The sequence below is a fragment of the Poeciliopsis prolifica genome, unplaced genomic scaffold, assembly GCF_027474105.1.
Source record: "Poeciliopsis prolifica strain line A6 unplaced genomic scaffold, Auburn_PproV2 SCAFFOLD010, whole genome shotgun sequence".
Taxonomy (NCBI): Eukaryota; Metazoa; Chordata; class Actinopteri; order Cyprinodontiformes; family Poeciliidae; genus Poeciliopsis; species Poeciliopsis prolifica.
In genome coordinates, this window is record NW_026562385.1 from 8,219,279 (window position 1) to 8,239,909 (window position 20,631).

The 20,631-nt window shown below is 42.2% G+C and overlaps 1 protein-coding gene across 2 annotated transcripts in view; it reads left to right on the forward strand.

The window, feature by feature from the left end:
* The window catches only part of LOC129363224 (trinucleotide repeat-containing gene 6A protein-like), a 34,835-nt gene extending 14,271 nt beyond the window's left edge, over positions 1 to 20,564 (forward strand). Inside the window, exons 6-27 of one of the 2 annotated variants that reach the window (XM_055035190.1) lie at positions 1,604 to 3,568; positions 3,673 to 3,844; positions 4,392 to 4,843; positions 4,960 to 5,091; positions 5,361 to 5,513; positions 7,092 to 7,280; positions 7,370 to 7,530; positions 7,649 to 7,723; positions 8,348 to 8,512; positions 9,019 to 9,162; positions 9,434 to 9,553; positions 10,636 to 10,770; positions 10,881 to 10,958; positions 11,056 to 11,197; positions 11,704 to 11,853; positions 11,954 to 12,124; positions 12,204 to 12,344; positions 12,743 to 12,850; positions 12,980 to 13,210; positions 13,316 to 13,389; positions 13,498 to 13,637; positions 14,612 to 20,564. In XM_055035190.1, the coding sequence (XP_054891165.1) occupies positions 1,604 to 3,568; positions 3,673 to 3,844; positions 4,392 to 4,843; positions 4,960 to 5,091; positions 5,361 to 5,513; positions 7,092 to 7,280; positions 7,370 to 7,530; positions 7,649 to 7,723; positions 8,348 to 8,512; positions 9,019 to 9,162; positions 9,434 to 9,553; positions 10,636 to 10,770; positions 10,881 to 10,958; positions 11,056 to 11,197; positions 11,704 to 11,853; positions 11,954 to 12,124; positions 12,204 to 12,344; positions 12,743 to 12,850; positions 12,980 to 13,210; positions 13,316 to 13,389; positions 13,498 to 13,637; positions 14,612 to 14,960 (5,447 nt within the window). In that variant the 3' untranslated portion in view covers positions 14,961 to 20,564. The remainder of the gene's footprint in view (positions 1 to 1,603; positions 3,569 to 3,672; positions 3,845 to 4,391; positions 4,844 to 4,959; positions 5,092 to 5,360; positions 5,514 to 7,091; positions 7,281 to 7,369; positions 7,531 to 7,648; positions 7,724 to 8,347; positions 8,513 to 9,018; positions 9,163 to 9,433; positions 9,554 to 10,635; positions 10,771 to 10,880; positions 10,959 to 11,055; positions 11,198 to 11,703; positions 11,854 to 11,953; positions 12,125 to 12,203; positions 12,345 to 12,742; positions 12,851 to 12,979; positions 13,211 to 13,315; positions 13,390 to 13,497; positions 13,638 to 14,611) is intronic. The other variant, XM_055035191.1, reaches the window with a different exon arrangement.
* Positions 20,565 to 20,631: the final 67 nt, after the last annotated feature.

Genomic DNA, 20,631 nt, shown 5'->3' on the forward strand with positions numbered 1-20,631 from the left:
ATTATTATTATTATTTGGCTGTCCCGCCAAGTTCAGCGAAAAGAGAAGGTTAACAAATCTGACAAGTTTATTACTAGTTAACCAGAGTAATAGCATCATTCTGAACATTTCCTGTTTATACCTGGAGAAGTATTAGATGCTTTTATTTTGAAATGGCATTACTAACCTAAGTTTTGTTAATAATTAAAACAGACTAACCTCGTCTTTTGTATCGGTTTTTTTTGTTTGTTTTGTTTTTTCTTTACAATGGTCAAATTGACAAAGCTCAATGAACTCCGATAAACTTTTGTTCCCTGCTATGAGAAGCACATACTGATGCAATGTGGCAGAATTACTACAGTAAATAGATTTAAGCAGACACCACAGTGACAGAATGGGCATTTAATAGTGAAGCGGGGAATGACTGGATGCAGTCTGTGAAATCTAATTTTAGAAACATGCCAGATCTGAATGCTGTTGGTCTCAATCTTAGATGCCTTCATTTCCTCCCCCTTGCCAACTTCTTTTTCCTTATGCAGTTGGCATCCTTCTTGTGCCCTCCAACGCCTCGTCAGCAGCCAGTCGCCTGCCTCACTGAATCTTCTTTAATCGCTTTGGCATGCTTGTGTGTCCTGCTGTGGAGACAAAATGGTGGCAGCTGTGTCCAGGCTTACTTTTGGCAGCAATGGCTTTCAGAACAGTTGGAAAATTCAAGATTGGACGAAATGGCAAAATATAAGATTGTGACTGAGGAGTTAAATGAAAACCATCTAATGGACTTAATACACCAAACTGATGTTTGTAGTATTAATGGAGGTCTGTTTCTCTACTTTTGTGGCATAATGGACGACTCGTACAGTTGGACGTTGTCTTTGGGCTGAAGTGGTGTCAGTGAGAGATCAGTCGCAGAGTTTGTACCATGATTAAACAATTCTTATTAATGTAATAACTGAAGTCTGGGAAGCAATGTTTGGCAAACATCTATTACAGAGCTACTATTATAATACTATTTTAATATTTTAAATTGAAACACTGGACCTGGGGTCTGCAGCTTGAGGCTTCAGGCTCTTGATGACTTTGTCTTTAAATTGCTAACTCATTTTAAATATAACTATAATTACAAATGCAAGTTTTAGCAGATTTTTATTATGGTACTAAAAATACCAGTAACAAATTTTTAGATAAAAACCTGAAAATAGAAGTAAAATTTAAAGTTTTCAATAATAAAAAAAATTTATATAAAAAAATCAAGTTCCCCTCCCCCAGACTCCTGAAAGACCACTTGCAGCCCCTAAACCAGTTTATTTAACTGGGCTGGGATTGTAAGGGTTGAAGGTCCCTGCTTGAGACATTAGAAGATCTAATTAGAAATTTATTGGATTATTAAAGTCCCTTCCTGAAAGTATCCAGGTGGAAAGGGGTTGAAATCAACTATTACTCCTCAGGCTTTTTGGAGAATCTGTTGCCAACCTGAAATTCCCCTCCTATAGAGGAATAAAAGTTTAATTAGACTTCATTTTAGGGCTTTTACGAACCAGTTCTAGCTTCAGGCTGGATAGTTTAGCATTTTTTGCAGCAGTTTCTATGCTCAAATCTCAACAGCGTCTTATCCTGTTCTCCGCAGGTTTGGAGCATCCTGGCTTGGATTCCCAGTATGAGCCTTCCTCCTGGTCCTCTGGCTCCCCGTGCAGCAGTGATGGTAACAGCAACTGGAGCAAAGTCCTAGGTGACGGGAGTTCCGACAAATCCAATAACACCTGTTCACCCAGCTCCTCTGTCTGGCCTCCCTCCTCCTCTTCATTTTCTTGCTCCTCATCCTCCTCTGGCTGTGGTTCAGGGTCCGATCCGGAGTTGGCATCAGAATGCATGGATGCAGATTCTAACTCTTCAGTCGGTTCAGAGAAGAACCTCGGCCTTGCTGCAACTACAGTAATGATGATGTCAGCCAACACTTCTTCCTCCGTGTCCTCAACAGCTTCTTCCCCCTCCTCCCTGACATCCACCATGATGGTTGGGGTCGGCGTGAACGGAGACAGCAACATTTGTCAGGTCGGAGGCATCGGAACCTTAAGCAACGCAAATAATGAAAACAATATCACCGGATCCTCACACTACTCCATGGCTGGGTCCAGCAGTATTGGCAGCAATAATATGAGTAACCACAACAACAAGCTATTTGGCAGCAGTGGTGTATGGGGCTCCCAGTCAGGCAGCAACATGAACACCATCGGTGGAAGCAACTCTTATATAAATGGAGGGTCAAACCCAAACATTTTAAACCCAAATGCCAACCACGGTGCCTGGCCACAGAATCCAACCCCAAACCCGGTGTGCCAGGGCCAAAGGCCTCCACCGGCTCTGGGGATGACTTCCAAACTGGGTGTGGTTCCTCACCAGGGGCCCTTAATGGCCTGGGGGGGCATGGCAGCTCCAGACAGCAGCAGTATGATGGAAGACACTGAGGTGAATAATGGTACATCGAGCAGCAAGGTGTTAGGAGGCAGCAACAGTGGCAATGGTGGTCTGTTGCCTGGCAACCTTAACACTGAACCCAATGGACCAAATAACACTATCATGACGAATACTACTACTACTAACGCCACAGTGACCTCTAGTCCACCAGACTCTACCACCTCACCCCTGCTCAGCGGGGAGCGTACCTGGGGCTCCATTGGAGGAGGAAATGGGGGGCCGCTGGCCAATGGAAGCCCCTCATTAGCTTCCCAGCACCCTCAAGGAGAATCAGGGGGTACTGGGGCTTTTGGTACGCCTTGGGGCGCAGCTACCTACCATGTAGACAAAAGCCCCCTTAATGTAGACACTGTGAACTCCCAGAACTCCTCTATTGCTGCTTTTAAGAGTAATAATAACCACAATAACACTGGGGCCCCACGGTCGGACCAAGGGCCCACCAACACCGTGAACCAGCCTCAAAGTAACTTGTCCTGGAGCATTGGCCCTAATCAAATCCCAAGCTCTACAGGCCAAGCTCCTGGAAGTGGAAACCAAACTACTGTGGGCCCTCCAGTAGGGATCCCTCGCCCGTGGGGGAGCAGCGCATCCTCCTCTTCTTCGTCATCGTCTTCTTCCACCTCAAACAGCAAAATGTCAAACGGAGAATGGGGATCGGCGACGACTGGTAACAGTTCTGACGCAGGAATTCAGAAAGGAAGTTCTACCAACAATGGGTGGAAGAGCCTCGAGGATGACGCTATGGGTATGGGAGGAGCAGGCGCTGGGAGTCAGGGCCTGGGAGGTGTCACTGGAAGCTGGGGCCGCTCCGGTGGAAGCGAAGGAAGTTGTGAAAGCGGCGGAGGTCGATCCAGCTCAGACAGAGACTCTAAAGGAGGAAACCGCAGGAAAGGCAACAATACCCCGTTGATGACGCCAGCCATAACCCGGGCCGATGTGGACCCGAGGGTTCTTTCCAACACTGGATGGGGACAAACGCCCATACGGCAGAACACCGCTTGGGACGTCAATTCTCCTATGGTCAATCATGGTCCTAAAGGGGATGAAAGAAAGCAGAGCAGTGGGGGTTCCAGTTGGGGCACAACAACAACGGCAGCTCCCTCCCAGACCTCTGGAGGTAGGGGCTGGTCCTTAATCTGAAATAGTCAACATAAACCTACTGTTCCTACTATAAACCATTGAGAAGGAAAGTTGATCATTGTGTCTTGGATGTACTTGCAGGTTGGGGGGTTGGGCCAAGCAGCTCAGGCCCTGATAGTGGAGGCTCTGGCTGGGGTGAGCAGAAACAATCATCAGGTTGGGACAGTAAAGGAGGAGGTGGCTGGGATGATGGATCCAGTTACAAGGGTGGTAACAGCAGCAACACCTGGAACAACAACGTTAAAGACGACAGGTAAGCATTGGCCCACTTTCCAGCTGTATACAAGCAGGAGTTACTGATCGTGGTTTTAAAAAGTTATTTTGAGAGTTCTTTTTGAAAATTGTTTAATGGTTTAACGAGGTCGTAGTAAACCATAAAGCCGAAAAGTTTGCTTTGCAACTCTCACTTTTCGAACACCTCTTGCTGCTGCTCAGCTGGCGGAAAGAGGAAATGAGAGGCAGTCATCGTTCATAGGTGTATGATTAGAATATCCGTTAACCCAGACTTATTAATCAGCTGATATCAGCTTGTTACCAGAATTGGGGTTTCATACCACAATATTTGTTCAGTGTGTGTCATAATGCATGGCATCTGTAACAGTACCCTATCTATGTGATTTTAGAAGTAGAGCCATTTTTTTTTTTCATAAAAAATGTTTAGATTGTGGTATTCCTTCATTTTAGCAATCACCTTTTGCCTCCGAATGTTCTCTCAGCCATGCTTATCAATAACAATTTTATCATATTTTTTGTTTTTTAGTGTGCGTTTAAAATTTACCAACCTTTTTTCCTCCCTTTAGGTCAATGACATGGACTAATACACCCAAAGCGCAGCAGAGCTGGGGGTCCAACAGTGGAAACGGTAGTGAAGGATGGGGTAGCGGTGTCGACAGCACCAGAACAGGAGTCAGCAACCACTGGGGGGAACCTCAGAAGGGCGCCGGCTCAGTGGGCTGGGACAGCGACAGTGACCGCTCCGGCTCCGGATGTTGGAGCGAGCCAAGCCGGACCAGCAGCAACAGCACCTGGGTAGGCAGCGGAGGATCGAATACTCCTGACCAGAGCACTCCAAACCCCAGCTCCAACTGGGGAGACCCGGTCCACAAGCCCAACCAAGGCTGGGGTGAGCCAGGGAAGAACAACCATGGAGCTCAGAACTGGGGGGAAGCCAACACTAAACCTTCTAATGAATGGAGTAAAGGTCCTGAATCCAGCATGTCCCGAGGCAACCAGGGTTCCAGCAAACCCACAGGTGGGGATCAAGAGGGTTTATCGTTGCTAGAATTGATCACAGCTGAACTGAATGCCTTTACAGTGAAATGTTTTGAGAGAAATAAACAAGCTAATGCCATGGTTTTGTTATTCCAGGCTGGCTTGGTGGCCCAATGCCTGCTGTTGGCCAGAAGGAGAACGTTGCAACTGGGTGGGAGGAACCTTCTCCAGAGTCCATCCGTCGGAGGATGGAGATCGATGACGGAACTGCTGCCTGGGGAGATCCTGGTAACGACCAATTCAAATACTAATCTCTTTATAAAGACTGATTAAACTAAGAGTATGAATGGAAATCTTTTTTTTTTATTGCAAAGTGACAGACAAATGAAGCTTTCAGATTTGCACAAGGTTTAAGGCTGTATGTTAGTAGCATATTTGTATTCAAAGAATTATGCAGCCATGTAGGCTCTTTAAAAAAATATCCCAAATGTCCTTGCATATTTGTCCCTGAAAAATATAAACATACTATTTATAAAAATATTGCAAACTTTTCACAGGTAAGTACAGCGGAGGCGCTGTCAACATGTGGAACAGGACCACTCAGTCGGATCCGGAGCCCATGGCCCCACCCTCTCAGAATAAACCCCACCCAGCACACTGCTCAATGCCGCCTGTGCAGCACGTCAACCAGGACAAAGCCTCCATTTCAAGTAGGTTGCAAACATATGGCCTTTTCACATTTATTTAAATATTCGTTTGAACAATAAAGAGAAAAACACTTGACACGCTGACATTTTATTACAGAGAGTGAACAAATAAATCCAAAACATCACAGATAAATTACCTTACCTACTATATGTAAGGTAATTATATTCTTAAATTTCATGAATAACCTCAAAGCAGATCATGCAAGCAACTTTTAGGTAAATATATCACATAAGTGAGCAGTTGTGCACCAAATTCTGATTTAAAATGTGTTATTTGTGCGGATGCTCACCAACAACACATGCATGGTTTTCAGAGCTACATGGGTAAAAACAGAGCCAGTAGAACCCTTTCTCAGTCCTCCTACTGTGTTGTCTGTGCTGAGAGCTTTTTCCAAAGCGAGTTGAGTCATCCCTCTGGAATGCTAAGAGCATCACTTTTTTTCTTTTTCTCATTCACCTCTTCTTCTTTCTTTCTTTTGTGTTTTTGTTCGCCCACCAATTCTGCACATACACTTTTATTGAGTTGAAGTAGAAAAGAGCAAGAGAGAAAATGAATGGCAAAGGAGGAGGTCTTCTGCATTTCAGTGTAAGACGGCTATTCTGCAGAAAGGGCCTGAGAAAGAGAAATGCACAAATAGGGTGTTAAGCCCATTCAGATGTCCTTGTGCAGGGAACCAACTACAACAACCTCAGTGTTTTGCACTTATTCATAGCCGCATGTATCATATTTTTCATAAACGTTGATATATTTTTGCATGACAGGGAAAGAACATCACAATGTTTTGCACAATTGTAAAGAGGTGAAAAACAATTCAAATTCTTAGAAATAAAATGGTGTGGGGATGCTTTAAATGTTTAAAGTTACTAAAAGCTACAAAATGGGTAGAATGCATTTCCAAGACTGTTTACAGGGTGTCTGCATATCTTTAAAAAGTCTTAAGTTAATGTACCTACAATGAAGGCCTTAAAAAGTCCTAGATTCATTTAAAACTCTGTGACAACCACCTCTACTTCTGACTGAAGTTATTTTGTAATGAATTTCCGATGAGCCGGACATTTCTTGGATTTTATAAACATTAATTGGAATGTATCGTGACAAAATGTATCACGATAAATGATAAACGATACTATACGCTACCCACCTCAAGCGTCCATTGATATCCAGATTTGCCCTTTATGAATGTTGGCTTATGCAAGTTTACAGCTGCATGCACATTTACTGGAGGACCTTTAAAACCTCTGGGTACCCCATGGTCAGTCCTATTTTTATAAGAAGCTATCCCTGGCATTCTAACTAACCTCTTCCTGTGGAAGGAGAAAGCTGCAGGTCTGTGGGGTCAGCTGTAACAAGAGCCTTTAACAAGAGCCAGTTTGTCACTGTATAAAGGATAAATATCTAAATAAACACTTGCTTAATCAAACTTAAAAAGCTGTCTAAACACCAGAGGTTTGACTGATTGCAGAAGCTCCCTGTGTTTAAGAAAAGAGAAATGCTTCCGAATGCCAACAAGGTCTCAACTACTGAAGAGGATACTTTAGAAATTACACAGCGGCTCATATGGTGTCCTCCACCTCTTGCAGGTTGGGGGGAGCCCTACTCTCAGCAGAAGGAGTCTTCCTCATGGGGGGAACGTTCAGCTGGTCCACCTGTGACGGTGGACAACGGGACATCTGCCTGGGGGAAGCCCATGGACACCAGCGCTGGCTGGGACGAACCCAACAAGGACGTCAGAGAATCTGGGTCAGGATGGGGCAATCAGCACAAGTCTGGTAGGTGGACGGCAGGTTTTCACCTCACATATGTACCGTAACGCCTACTTCTGTTTCTTTGTCGATAAATCTTTCCTTAATATCTGCAGGTCCCAAGCCTATGGAGACATGGGGTAGTGAGGACGTGTCCATGAGCAACAGCTGGGACCAGGAAGAGGAGGTTGAGATTGGGATGTGGACCAATAACCAACAGGACAACCGGTCTCATGACCAGAACACGTGGAACTACAAGCAAAAAGGCCCCAACAAGGTCTGTCGAATTAAACCCACAATTATATTAAAAAAGGCAGAAATTGTTTAATTTCCCCCCTCCCCTTTTTTGTTTATAAACTAAGAGTTTCTATTTCTTTTTGAAATCTGTGTTTCAGATGAACAAACCAGTCAACAAACAAGACGATCCTTGGAAACCTTTTATCAACCAGTTCAACAGCATGTCTTTCTCTGTAAGTTCAGTTTCTGTTTGAATGTTTCAATAAGCTCACATCATTACTACAACTTGGAAGAGATAAGTGGAGAAACATGCTTAAAATACAGGTTTATTTTTAAGAACTTTAAAAAATGTAATTTAAATTTAATACAGTCCAGTACAGAATGAAGATAGTTGTTCAGATTGCTGCATTTTCAGCATATAAATGGAAAGTTTTGTGGAAACAAAAGACTGGTACTATAAGTCTCAGCCTTAAAGTCAAGGTGAAGGAAACGTCCATTTAGAAGTTTGTAGATTTTATTGCTGTAAGAGCCACAGCCACGTTTACAGCAGCTGCTGCATTCCTGGACCAGAGACCATGTCAGAAGTTACCTGTTGCTGAAGAGATAAAAGACTCTTTTTAGATTAAATTTAAACTTTGCACTTCATTTGGAAATCAAGGTCTGAGTCTGGAAGCACAGTTGAGAGGCTCAACGGTTTTTATGTAGGAAATGGGGGGTGGGGAGACGCACTTGTAGAAACAAGTCCTGCTTTTGGTGTTTATGTGAAGTTTTTCTGCCTGCCAAATGCTTTCTGTGCATAAATTCCTCATTCCATTCCTCGAACAATGTCAGTAAATCTAAATCTTTTGCCTTTGCAGAGAGACTCTCCTGATGAGTCCATGAAGCCAGGATCAGGCATGGGGACGGACAAACGTATGGACATGAACAGCCTGGGGGACTACAGCGGCGTCATGGGGAAGAACACAGTTTCTCGACACCAGTATCACAAGGACTCTGTCGTAGATCGTCCTTACTTTGACAAGGTACGCAGCTTCAGTTATGAAACCTTTAGAGGGGAGGGATGTCTGGTTAGCTGTTGCTTTTGTTGCACTCTTCTGCCCCTCAGTGGTTGTCCTGACACATTGCATGTCTGCACTGTTTTTTTTTTAAATGTTATCAGTTCGAACTCTTCTCAGTTGCTGTGCAGCATTACTTGTAATATTGTCACATATTTAACTTGATAAATTGCCCCTCATAAGGAGTTTGACAAGATTTCTGCGAGGTTCATGCTTTTCTTTTTAGTTTAAATTTTCAGGTCTGTTTTCTGTCTTGCTTCAAGTCAATTCTAAATCTGTTTTTGCTTCGCTGCACTCTTCTCTCGCACCCTCGAGTCCAGGATTTTCCCTTTCACCCTCCTCGTTATGCAAAATTAATTACTTTGTCTCTTTTCTTCCCTTCCCTCTCTGTGCTTATTTGGCTGCTGACACGCTTCCTGTCCCTCTGTGCTTGCCGTCCATGTGCCGTGCGCGCCGGGCCTTTGTTTCTGCAGCTTTCCGCTTATGATAGCCCTGCTTCTGATGAGCTCTCCTCCAATCAAAGCATGAGCCTTTCCCCTAGCAATTCTGCTCAGCCTATCCCCTGTTTCAACTCCGGGCCATCCCCTTCCCACTCTAGTTCTGGGGCCGCTCCGCAGGTGAGTGTGGAAGGATGATGAGTGGTGGTTGTTTCTTTTGTCTGTTCTTATTTTTATTATTTTGAGTTTTCAGATTTCTTTCTTTTTCACGTTACATGGCTGGCATTGTGGCTTACTTTCCAACATATTCCTGACATTCATTAAATCTTAGACCTCAACCTGTTAAAAATCGTGTGATTAATTGTTTTTCTTGATACATTTTGGTTGTTTAAATAACTTTATGTAAAATGGTTTATTTTTTTCCTTTCTTTTGTTTCTTTTTCCTCCTCAGAATGTAAATCCCATGTTGGGTGGCAGCAGCGTAGCACAGGGCCGAGGAGGCCCCCAGTCCCAACCCCCACCTCAACCCAATCTTCGCAACCAAGTGCCTCCAACCATCCTTCCCTCTCAGGTAGAACAAACCAACAATGCAGTAATTATATTATAATCGTGTGGCATTCAGCAACTGTTAGCAATTTGTTTTTGTTTTTTGAAACCTGCCAGAAATTTCTACTTTTCTATTTTTTATTTTTGGAAAACAAGTAAAGACACAGAACAAACTTGTTGAATATTTTTTAGTTACATGCAGGTCTTGTATAAATTTCCTGTTTGTGTCTTTTAGCTAATGCTTGAAATATCTGCAAGAAATTAGAAAAATGCGATGCCAAAATTCCCATTAATTTGTTTTCAGAGATTTGGTTCAAGATGGAAACCCTGACATTTTTACAGTTTTGGGGGAGAAACCAAAACATTTTTTATTCCAACATAGGAATCACAATTTTTATTTTAACAATATTTAACTAGACCATTTGAAAAGATTGCAGCTTTTAGTGCTTGGCTCATTCTGACTGCAGTTTCAAAAAGTGTATAAAACAGATAAAACCAGTCCAGACTCAAGTATAAAAATTGTAAATGATCAATTTTTTTTTTCTTAGTTTTTCCTTTATTTTAGGTGAAACTACAAATTCTCATTTTCAACTATGACCGTCTGTTGGCATAAGACTAATAAGCTCCCATTCATCTGTATTGTATATATTAGTAGTTTTCATTATAATTTATGTACTTGTTTATTAGTATTTGACAAAATTGTGCTCAGTATGTACATTTCAAATGTGTCGTTAAATGACAATCGACTCTAAGCTAAGCTAGCCGATTGCAGTATGAAAAAATGCCTTTATTCACCTAATTTCATGTTTATTTTTCTGTCTCCAAAATGTACTTCAGGTTACTCTGTTTTATTGTAGCTAATTTTCATCTAAATATAATAGATAATAGTGCAAAAGCTGAAGAACTACTTGCTTTGTTTACTTAAATTGTGTCTCAAATAAAGACAATGCAGCCTTTATGTCCAGTCAGAGCTTCATTGAGCAAATGGAGTCACAAGCGAGGTGGCGCTTTACAAGCCACTTCGCTTTGAGGAAGAACATCATGGAAGAACATCTTTCAAAGATGGCAGATCTTAACTTAAACCTGCATCCTTCTCTTTTGGTGCAGGTTCCTCCCTCTCTGCTGAAGTACCCAGGAGCCAACAGTGGTTTGAACCCTCTATTTGGTCAGCAGGTGGCTGTGCTCAACCAACTCTCCCAGCTCAACCAGTTGACACAGCTCAACCAGATCAGCCAGTTACAGGTATGAAATTGGAGGCTTGCATAGACCCGGCTTAGTTAAAATGCACAAGCTGTCATTAAAAGGTCGGTGTGATTCCTGTTCTGTGTTTTGACTCTGTCGTTTGTCTGCAGCGTCTTCTCTTTCAGCATCAGCAACAGCAAAAGGTTCAAAGCCAGAGGGCCATGCTCGTGGGTCGTCAGACCGAACAGGTGAGTTGGTCCAACATGTTTCCTGGTTTCAAGCCAACATTCCACCAGATTCAGGTAAAATGTCTTAAAGTTGCTTCCTTCCTCCTGCTCTCCACAGACACGTCCCATTGGTTCGTCTCCATCAATGATGCCGCCTCCACGGCAACACAAACCGTACCCCGACAGCTACTTGTCCCAAAACACCCCAGACCTGCAGAAGGACGCTTCCTCCATCGGGTCCTTCAGCAACTTCTCCTTTGGTATGTCGACTCGCAGTCAAATCGTCTAAATCGCCAGACGCAGTTTCTCAGACTCCAAATGGGGTTGGCGTACTTTTATTCATGGTTTACTAAAATATGGGTGAAGAAGGAAGGGAAGCCATAAGTAATCTTACTTGTTGTTGGCAACAAGATATGAAAACTGATGAGCTTGAGCTTTATTAGCAGGGTTCTCCTAGTGTTTCATAGATAGGGTTTTAGACGGATTAAGCTAGGTTTATAGTTGCTGCACGATGTGCCGCTGGTGGACTACCACTGTGCTGAGCAAGTGTCCTGAGGAAAACCTTGTTTTAGCAAAGAGAAGTGGGGAAATAATATTCCAAAAGACTCCGTTGTAGTGACCGAATTTTCTGCAGTTCGACTCGGATTGACTGAAACAAATTAATTCCGCGTTTCTCAGTTCAGCAGTCAAAATGGCGTGAATTCTTCTCATTAAGTTGATGGTACACTTGCTGTTCCTGACCTCTGCCTCCATCTCTTACCATCAGGCTTGAACTCTAACCAGAATGTAACCCTGGACATGGGTGTTGGGGGTGGAAGCAGCAGTGGCGGAGGAGCTGTGAATTACAAAGACCTGCCCCAGTCCAGACTGAAGAAACTTTGGGCTGCTGACCCCCTGGAGCAGAACAGCAAACCTGGTACTTGACTCCTTAAGAGCATTTAGTAACGGCACATTGAAAAACCGCTGTCTGCTTGTAGGCTTGTTTGCGTCTCTAAGCCTAAGGTTTCGTCCTACAGGTGCTATGTCGTCTGGACTCCGTCTGGACGACTCTCCTTTCTATGATTTTCTGTCTCCCGGCCCGTCTCCCCTGAGTCCTCCTGGTCAATCAATGGGCTCTGTGGGCGATGGCTGGCCACCCCGTGCCAACTCCCCTCCTCCCCATGGAAATACTGTCACCTGGCCCCCAGGTAGAGGCCCCGACAGCATAGGAAACTTCTTTTTAAATAGTTTTTTGAATGACTAATAATTGTGGAGGACTATCTGCAGAGTTCCGGCCCGGGGAGCCTTGGAAAGGTTACCCCAACATCGACCCTGAGACTGACCCTTATGTGACCCCTGGAAGTGTCATCAACAACCTTTCCATCAACACCGTCCGTGACACAGACCTCCTCAGGGACAGGAACAACGGTAGGCCACCTTACTTCCTTGCTTCAAATGTGAAGATGTGATTCTGGGTTTTGTAAATAAGGGTACTTGGAGGAGTCAAGTTATCTACTAAATTGTCCCCTATTTTTTTAACCTTGAGAGGAAACTTGAGAAATTGACCTTATCTACTGCTGCAAAGGTTTAAAAATGAGCCACTATCCCTGACTGACTGACTGATTTGCACCTACGCGGTTAACAAAAGTCATACCACTGTTGTCAATTCAGCGACTTTGTAGACAAGAAAAATGGTATCTACCAAAATCAGAATTGACGAATCTGTTTTTTCATTAAAGATTGCCGATTCACCAGAAACTCCAAACTTTGCACTCCTTTAAATAGGATGACAGAATAGAAATAACGCTGTTGCTATGGTTTCCCAGGGCCATCCTCATCACTGAACACCACGATGCCTTCTAACAGTGCCTGGTCATCCATTCGTGCCTCCAGCCACAGCGGTTCCCTCACCAGTACAGCACAAAGCACTTCAGGTACGTTTCACTCTCAACCTCTGGAATCACGCCGTGGCTCTAAATATACTCCTTCCATGGATCAGACGTCCATTGTTTTGCATTTCCTAAATAAAATCAAACTCTGTCTTCCCTCCCGCCCCCTTGTAGCTAGACCCAGTGAGTCAAAGTGGTCTCCTGGCGGCGGTTCTGTGTCCAACTCCTCTTTAGCCCATGAGCTTTGGAAAGTCCCCCTGTCTCCTAAGCCGCTGCCAGTAGCAGCCCCCTCCAGACCACCGCCTGGCCTCACTAGCCAGAAGCCCAGCCCCGCCTCCTCCGGCTGGGACGGCTCTGCCCTGAGGCTGGGGGGCTGGAGCTCCTCCGAGTCCAGATACACACCCGGTGAGACAGCATTCTATAATTTTACTATTGGGAGACAAGAGTGAGATGTTTCTCTTTTTTTTTTTTTTTGTATTTTAAATGATGTATTGTGTTTTTATTAACCAGGCTCCAGTTGGGGTGACAGCAGCAGCAGCTCAGGGAGAACCCAGTGGCTTGTTCTGAAAAATCTCACACCTCAGGTACTTAAAGTGGTTTAGATCAATCTGAACAAAAACAGCCCAAATCAAACGTTTATTACTATCAGAGTGCTCGATGTTTTAGCTTATGTGCTCATTTTGGGTGCCCAGATTGACGGCTCTACGCTGAGGACTCTGTGCATGCAGCATGGCCCTCTGATCACATTCCACCTCAACCTGCCACATGGCAACGCCGTGGTTTGCTACAGCTCAAAGGATGAAGCCGCCAAGGCCCAGAAGAGCCTGCACATGTAAGAATGAAGCCATTACATTTATTTTCACCCACAGACTTTTTATAGACTGTCAATCATACGACTTTTCATATCTTTCGCGAACACGTTTCTTTTCCATCAGCTTACTCTAGCCAGTTGTTTTTGTGGTCCAAATGGTTTTACATCACAAAATATTTATTTCCTTAAACTTTTTGCAACCACAAACTTGAATTTACTGCATTGAAATTTTGTGAGTTTTTGTGTTTAAGCCCTTTTTTATCTGCTTGATATTCAAACTGCAAAATTTTGTAATAATTCACAATCCAACGTTAAATGAAAAGCTTAAATTTGGAAATTGCTACAGTTGATACCGGATGTTTTTATACACCTAATAAACAGATAAAAATATTTTCTTACCCTCTTAAGTTAAATTACACCAAACTTTCATTGTTTTAGGTCAGTTCTAATTACCAAAATTATTCCTGTTTGCTAAATACCAGAAAACTGAGAGCATTTTGTTTGATAGATTTCTTTTATAACTTATTTTTGCAGGAAGGCCATTTACCTTAATGTGCTTCATTTGGATTATTCCAATATAATAAATATTGGCTCACTGAATTATTGATCTGTAGTTGAAATAAAACTTGGCTTGTATTTTATACATTAAACTGCATTATTGAAATTGGGAAGGTTTTTAGTTAAATTGGTGTTTAGTTCTCGGATCTGTCCTGTGTGTGCGTGAAGGAAACATTTCAAAACATAAAAAGTTGTATTTTAGTTTATCTCATGCTAGATGTAGAATGTAAAACATATCAATATTAACAGTACTAAACATGATATATAATGATGAATTGAATTTATTTATTTTTCAGTTCATTTGTATTGTTTTTGTCTCTGAAAAAATGCTTAAACTCTACTGTAGAAGAAACTGCATGAGCCCTCCTTTTTGTTTTCAACGGCTCTAGTCAGGGTTTTGTGTCGGCAAACATGAACTCCTCTCTGTGTCCGTGCAGGTGTGTTTTGGGGAACACTACTATACTGGCTGAGTTCGCCAGCGAGGAGGAAATCAGCCGCTTCTTTGCACAAGGGCAGTCACTGGCCACGCCCTCCTCTGGCTGGCAGGCCATGGGTTCCTCTCAAAGCCGAATGGATCAGTCTCACCCCTTCCCCAGCCGCACCTCTGAACCCAACCAGTGGAACAGCGGCGACCTGCACAGATCCTCTCTGTGGGGCGGGCCCAACTACTCCAGTAGCCTGTGGGGGAACCCCAGCGCCACTGAGCCGGGGCGGATCAGCAGCCCCTCTCCAATCAGCTCCTTCCTCCCGGTGGACCACCTGACGGGGGGCGGGGACTCCATGTGAAGCGCCAGACGGGGAGCCGGGAGACGGGTCAGTAGAGAATAGTCAATAATCAGCTGAAGAAAACGGCAAGAAGAGTAGTTCTAAACGCAACCGCACTAGTTGGGACTCTTTCTCACTTACAAGATATTCAACAAAACGGGGGGCCGTGGTGTCTCCCCCTGTGGAATACAAGTTACGTTTCTCTTTCTGCACATATGTCCACTTTGTTTTAGCCCAAAAACATATCAGTCGGAATACTTGAATCATGCAGGCCAATTCTATAATGTGAACGGATGGATATTTGCTTCCAGGTAGTGCTCTTTCAGACCGAAAAAAGCTTCAGTCAAGTTCATTATTATTATTATTATTATATATTTTGTTTCATTCGTCATGTCATTTGAATTCCAATTCTTTTATTTTCAACATTTTTTTTTCTTCTTTTTTTTTGGCGTTTTGTTTGACAATGTTGGAGTATGAGCTTTTTTAACTTTGCACTGAATGTGGTTTTTTTCTCAGTATATATATAATCTGCAATATAGAGGGAGCAGCCAGTTTTTTCCAGTGTAGCTGTTTACTCATTGAGGTCCTTATTGTACGTGTGTGCGCGAGTACTTTGTGTGTATGTGATTGCATTGTGAATGAGTATATGTGCGCTCCTCTCTGCCTTGGCACGCCTACCTTACTGGTTGTTGTGGAGTTCAAGATCAACAGATAAGTTCAAGAATAAAGCCTGACTTAGGATGATTATCTGGTGATAGAAAGAAAGGAATAAAAAAAATAGAAAAGAATAAGTGACATTTAAAAGTATTGCACCAATTTTTGTTTTAAAACTAAAGAAAGTTGAGCTCTGCAGTGCAAAGGACTGTAGCCGCAGCTGGGACTAGCAAGCCTCTCCCGCGCTGAGAAAGTGGGCGGGGCCTATCTAGCAAGCCCTCCCGGTCGCCCCCTAGCGGGGCGGGGAGGGAACAGCACTTTCAGAATAGGCTTTCAATGTTTTTTTTTTTTGGAGGTGCCACACTGCAACCTCTTGTTTACAAGACTTAGGAGGCAGAACGTGTGTCCATTCTTCATTTTAAAGAGAAGATAAACTAAAATAAAAGTTAAAACAAAAAAAATTAAAAACTGAAAAAAAGTATATATAAAAATTATAAAAAGAAACAGAAAAAAACAAACAAAAAAACAATTGAGGATGAAGACGATGCGTTGTAACTCTGGGAATTCGGATCAGTGTTTTTTTTTTTTTTTTTTTCTGGCCATGGTGTTGGTTATTTAAAATATTCCTCTTCTTGTCTGCTAAATAACCAGCAATGGTTCTCAGGAAATTAAGCCAGTTTCTCCCTCGCCCCTTGTAGTTGAATTTAAAAACAAAAACAAACAAAAAAAAACTACTACTACTCCTCGTAGGAAAGGAAAATCCAACATCTAGCACTGAAAACTATGTAAAGGTCTTTTTTTTTTCCTTCTAATTTTTTTTTTCCTCTGCCAAATAACTGCTTTAAGGCTGGAGAAGCTCACACACTGCTTTCAAGATGCTTTTTTTTTTTGAGGGAGGAGGAGCGTTCCCGATAAAGACGGTGGGAAGGACGGAGGAGGGACTGTACATCATCCCAGCGCTCCCTCTCTTCCTCCATCCCTCCCTCCTCGTCCTCCACTCCATTGTTGTAGAAACTTTGGGGACTGTTTTTAATGTGAGTGTAAAATGTCTCGTCACTTATAGTAATAATAAAATGTAAAAAAAACCAAGAGAAAAGGCGAAATCTGTATCTATGCATACTGTAGCCTCTCGTATTCACAAGGCCTGCCGAGAGGATTTTTTTTTTTCATTTTTGTTCCCCGTCTCTCTCAAAAAACAAAGTTTGAAATGTTTCATTAAGTACGACTACATGCGTTTTTGTTTATTTTTTGTTGTTGTTGTTTTGTTCTGTCGCTTATAATCATTGCCACAACTGTGTTTTGAAAAGGTATATAACAACAAAAAGAGTTAAAAAAAATATTTGGTTGAAGATATTTTAACAGTGCAAAAGTCGTCCACATTTCATTGCCTTGATCCTAAATGTGTCCGAAGATGCAACAAGTCAAGTGGCTTCTACCTGTTTACAAATAGAATATGATTGTATTGTTGTACTGTTTTTATTTTCTTTCTTTCTTTCTTTCTTTTTTTTTTTTTTTGGTTTGTTGGTTTTCTCTTCCCATCCTCTGGGTCTGGGAAGGGTGGGGTACTCATCTGAAGTCTCTGACGTCATGAATTTGTGTGTGTGTGTGTGTGTGTGAGAAAGCTAGAGAACAGTGTGAATGTAACTGTTGGATTTCAAAAGAAATACCTGCGTGAACATTAAATTTACCTATACACCAGTGATTGTTGAGTTACTATGATGCACAATTTTTAGCGCGACAAGGCGAAAAGCTTCAGAGCACGTTGGACGAGAGATCAGCATTAGCGAAGCCATGGACCTTAATTTTCTTTCACCGTGTTATTTTCACTTTTCTCTTCCCGTGTTCAGCCTGCTAGGCGTGTGTGTTGGCGCGCACACATTAACATCCCCCCTCCAACACCGATACAGAGTTTTTATTTCAGGAGTTCTACAAACTTTTCGGCTTTAGTTGTGTGTTTTTTTTTTTTTTTTGTTAAGTTTCACCGTGAATATTTACAATAAACGACTCTAAGGCGTATGTAGTGAATAAACCTCAAGTATTAGCCAGACTTGACAGTGGTGTGTGCCAGTATTGAATGCTCTCTACCAAATAATTCAATCAAACAAAAAAAAAGGATTAGTTTACTTAATTCCACATCTCTTTGCTTAAACTATAAATATATATATATAAATATATATCTTATTTGTGTTTTTGTCTTGTTGAAGTTATCAAATGGAACATCAGAACTGTGTTTTTAGGGGTTTTTTTTCTTTGATTTTCTTTAACTTGAGTTGACAGAATGAACTGAGGAGCCTTGGATTTTGCACTTGGGCGGATTGGAGGAAACACCGGAGTCGGGTCAGGGTCGTACGGGCGGGGCGAGGATTTTGTTTAGCGACAGGGTAACTATTGTGTGTCGTGAGCTGCGGTGCTTAGGTTTTGTTTTTGTTTTTTGTTTTTGTTTTTTTCCTCGCCTCGTATTGTAGCGGAAACGGTTTAAAAAAAAAAAAAGACTCATGCTTTTCAGGCTCCGATTTGACCCATTCGGCATCTTCAGCCATGTCGCCACCGCATGGGACAGACCAGGAACTGCAGCTGCTGCTGCTGGTTTGTTGTTTTTGGGGCGGGGGGTTAAGAAGCAGGGGGGATGCTCTGACCAGGCCTTGCGATTTTGGCGGGAGATTCTCATGACTGAAAATAGCTGTTTTATTTTGTTTGTTGTTTTTTTTTGTAGCCCCTTTGTGACTCAGGCAAGAGGATGTGACTTATAAGGCTAGTTTTCAGGGACACACAGGGTTCCGCTCGCTTCCTTGCTGGCTTATCTTGAATCGTCTCTCCCGCATCCAAACCCTAACCTCAATTACAGGGGAGAAGATCCAAAAGAAAAGAAAAAGAAACTGACGTGAGAATATGGAACAAGTCGACCACAATCTGTCCATATTCCCTTTCTGCTCGTTTAAAAGGACTTTGTTCATTCTGATTTATTTGGGGGGGTGCGGGGGGTCATTTTCTTTTTAGCGATGCATTTTCCTGCGCTGATGTAAAGGTGGTTTTGTCCTGCTTTAGTATCCTTACCTTAAACGTTAGTGGGACGATCACTGAGCTCTGAGCAGCCCCGGAGGTGGCATCGCTAGCGCTGTTAGAGAAGGGACAAGCAACGTCTGTAAAACGCCTCTCAGTAATAATATTGTTTTTTTTTGGGGGGGGGGGGGGGTCTTTTTTTTGTTCCCAGCAGAATTGTGCTATCTTTCTGTCTTGTTCAATCTACTGTTGGTGTGTGTGTGTGTGTGTGTGTGTGTGTGTGTGTGTGTGTGTGTGTGTGTGTGTGTGTGAGAGAGAGAGAGAGAGAGAGAGAGAGAGAGAGAGTGAACTTATGCCAAATCGAGGAGGGAGGGTCGTTAGGGAAGGAAAGGGATTGGAATTTTTTTTTTTTTCTTTTTTTTTTAAAGCTGTATGTGTGCATATGTGTATTTAAAAAGCTGGACAATGTTAAATGCTTGAAGAAAAAAAAATACATTTGCAAAAAGATGACATGAGGAAAACCACCATGAGCAATGTACAATCCCCAAAAAGCTGCCAAGCAGCTTGACGACAGGAAAGAAGGAAAGAGATTGGCAGGAGAGGAGGGAGGGTCGCTGGTGATACTCTACTACTTTTTTTTTACATATATATATATTTAAAGTACAAATAATGTGACTTGTGTTTTTTTCTCTTAACTATCCTGTGACTAAAATGCTATATAATATCATAACACACACCCAACGGCTCCTACGGTCGATCAAAAGTGCTAAGGCTTTTTTTTTTTAAAGAAAATCAAAAACTGTGAGAATCTGCTGTCTTTTGTTTTCCACTTAGTATGACCACACATGTACAAACCCTGAAAAGCTTTAGTCTAACCAGCACAAAGATGTGGGTCGGGGGTGGGTGGGATTTTTTACTTTTTTTTTTTTTTTATTTTCCCCCTTTTCTTTCTCGGGGTCGGGTGTTTCTCAGAGACTATGCAGTGGAGTATTGAACCCAGGCTTCCACGTCCACCTTGGGTTTTCTGTTCTCTTAAATTATATGGAAAAAAAAATCCCTTTGTAGAAACGAAGCTTGAGATGGGATTCCCAATAACGTTCCTTAAACATGTGCCATCTTTGAATTGTAATGCTTCTAATAATCTTTAAAAAAAGAAAACACACACACAAAAAAAACCCTGATGAACCTTTATTACCTAGCAGGGCCAGTTGTAGCAGGAGAGGACAGGTTAAGATTTGCAAAGTCCATTTATTTTCCCAGCTTGGCCGGTGAAACTGCAAATTTTACACAACTACAATGTTTTTTATAGAGATTCTATCAGTCCACAGTGTGTAGTTGGCTCACCTTCAAACCTATTATGCACATTGCTTTGGGGAGACTGTTGAAACTATACATTATATATAAATATGAGAATATAAGCGTAATGTCTATAATCATTGAGAGGATGCCGGTCCTTTCCAGCAAACAGAACAGGAAGTACCTTTTGCTTTCATTTTCCAAATGTCTTCCTCAGCTCAAAGGATTTTATCTTAACTTCTGTGGAATCTGCACTTTTTGAAGGACAATCTTTATTTGTATGGGTATAAATTGACAAAAAAAAAAAACATTTTTAAAAAAATGTAAAAAATGAAGTCGCCTGATATTACATGGTATAGAAAACCAACTCCAGTGTGCTCTAATAATGAATGTCTCCTCTGATGCTGTCTATATGTTTGGGTTCATTTAATCTTTTTATCCTTTTTTTTTTTGTTGCTTGGTTTGTTCTGTATTTTTTTTTCCCTCTTTAATTTTCTGGATTTTAGTACTCTTAGGAGAATCTGTATTAAGGTGTAGAGTAGTAGTTAGTAGGTCTTCTGTTGGCTGTACTCGTATTACTGATTACTGTTTGTAACCCTCTGGCTCCTGCAGCCAGCATACAAAGCTGTATAACTTGGGTACAACCCTCAATAAAAGACTAACAGTGACAAAACGCTCAAGCTCACAGCGTCTTTATTTATTTTATGTTCAGTGTTTCCCAGGTATTAAGTAGACTATTCTA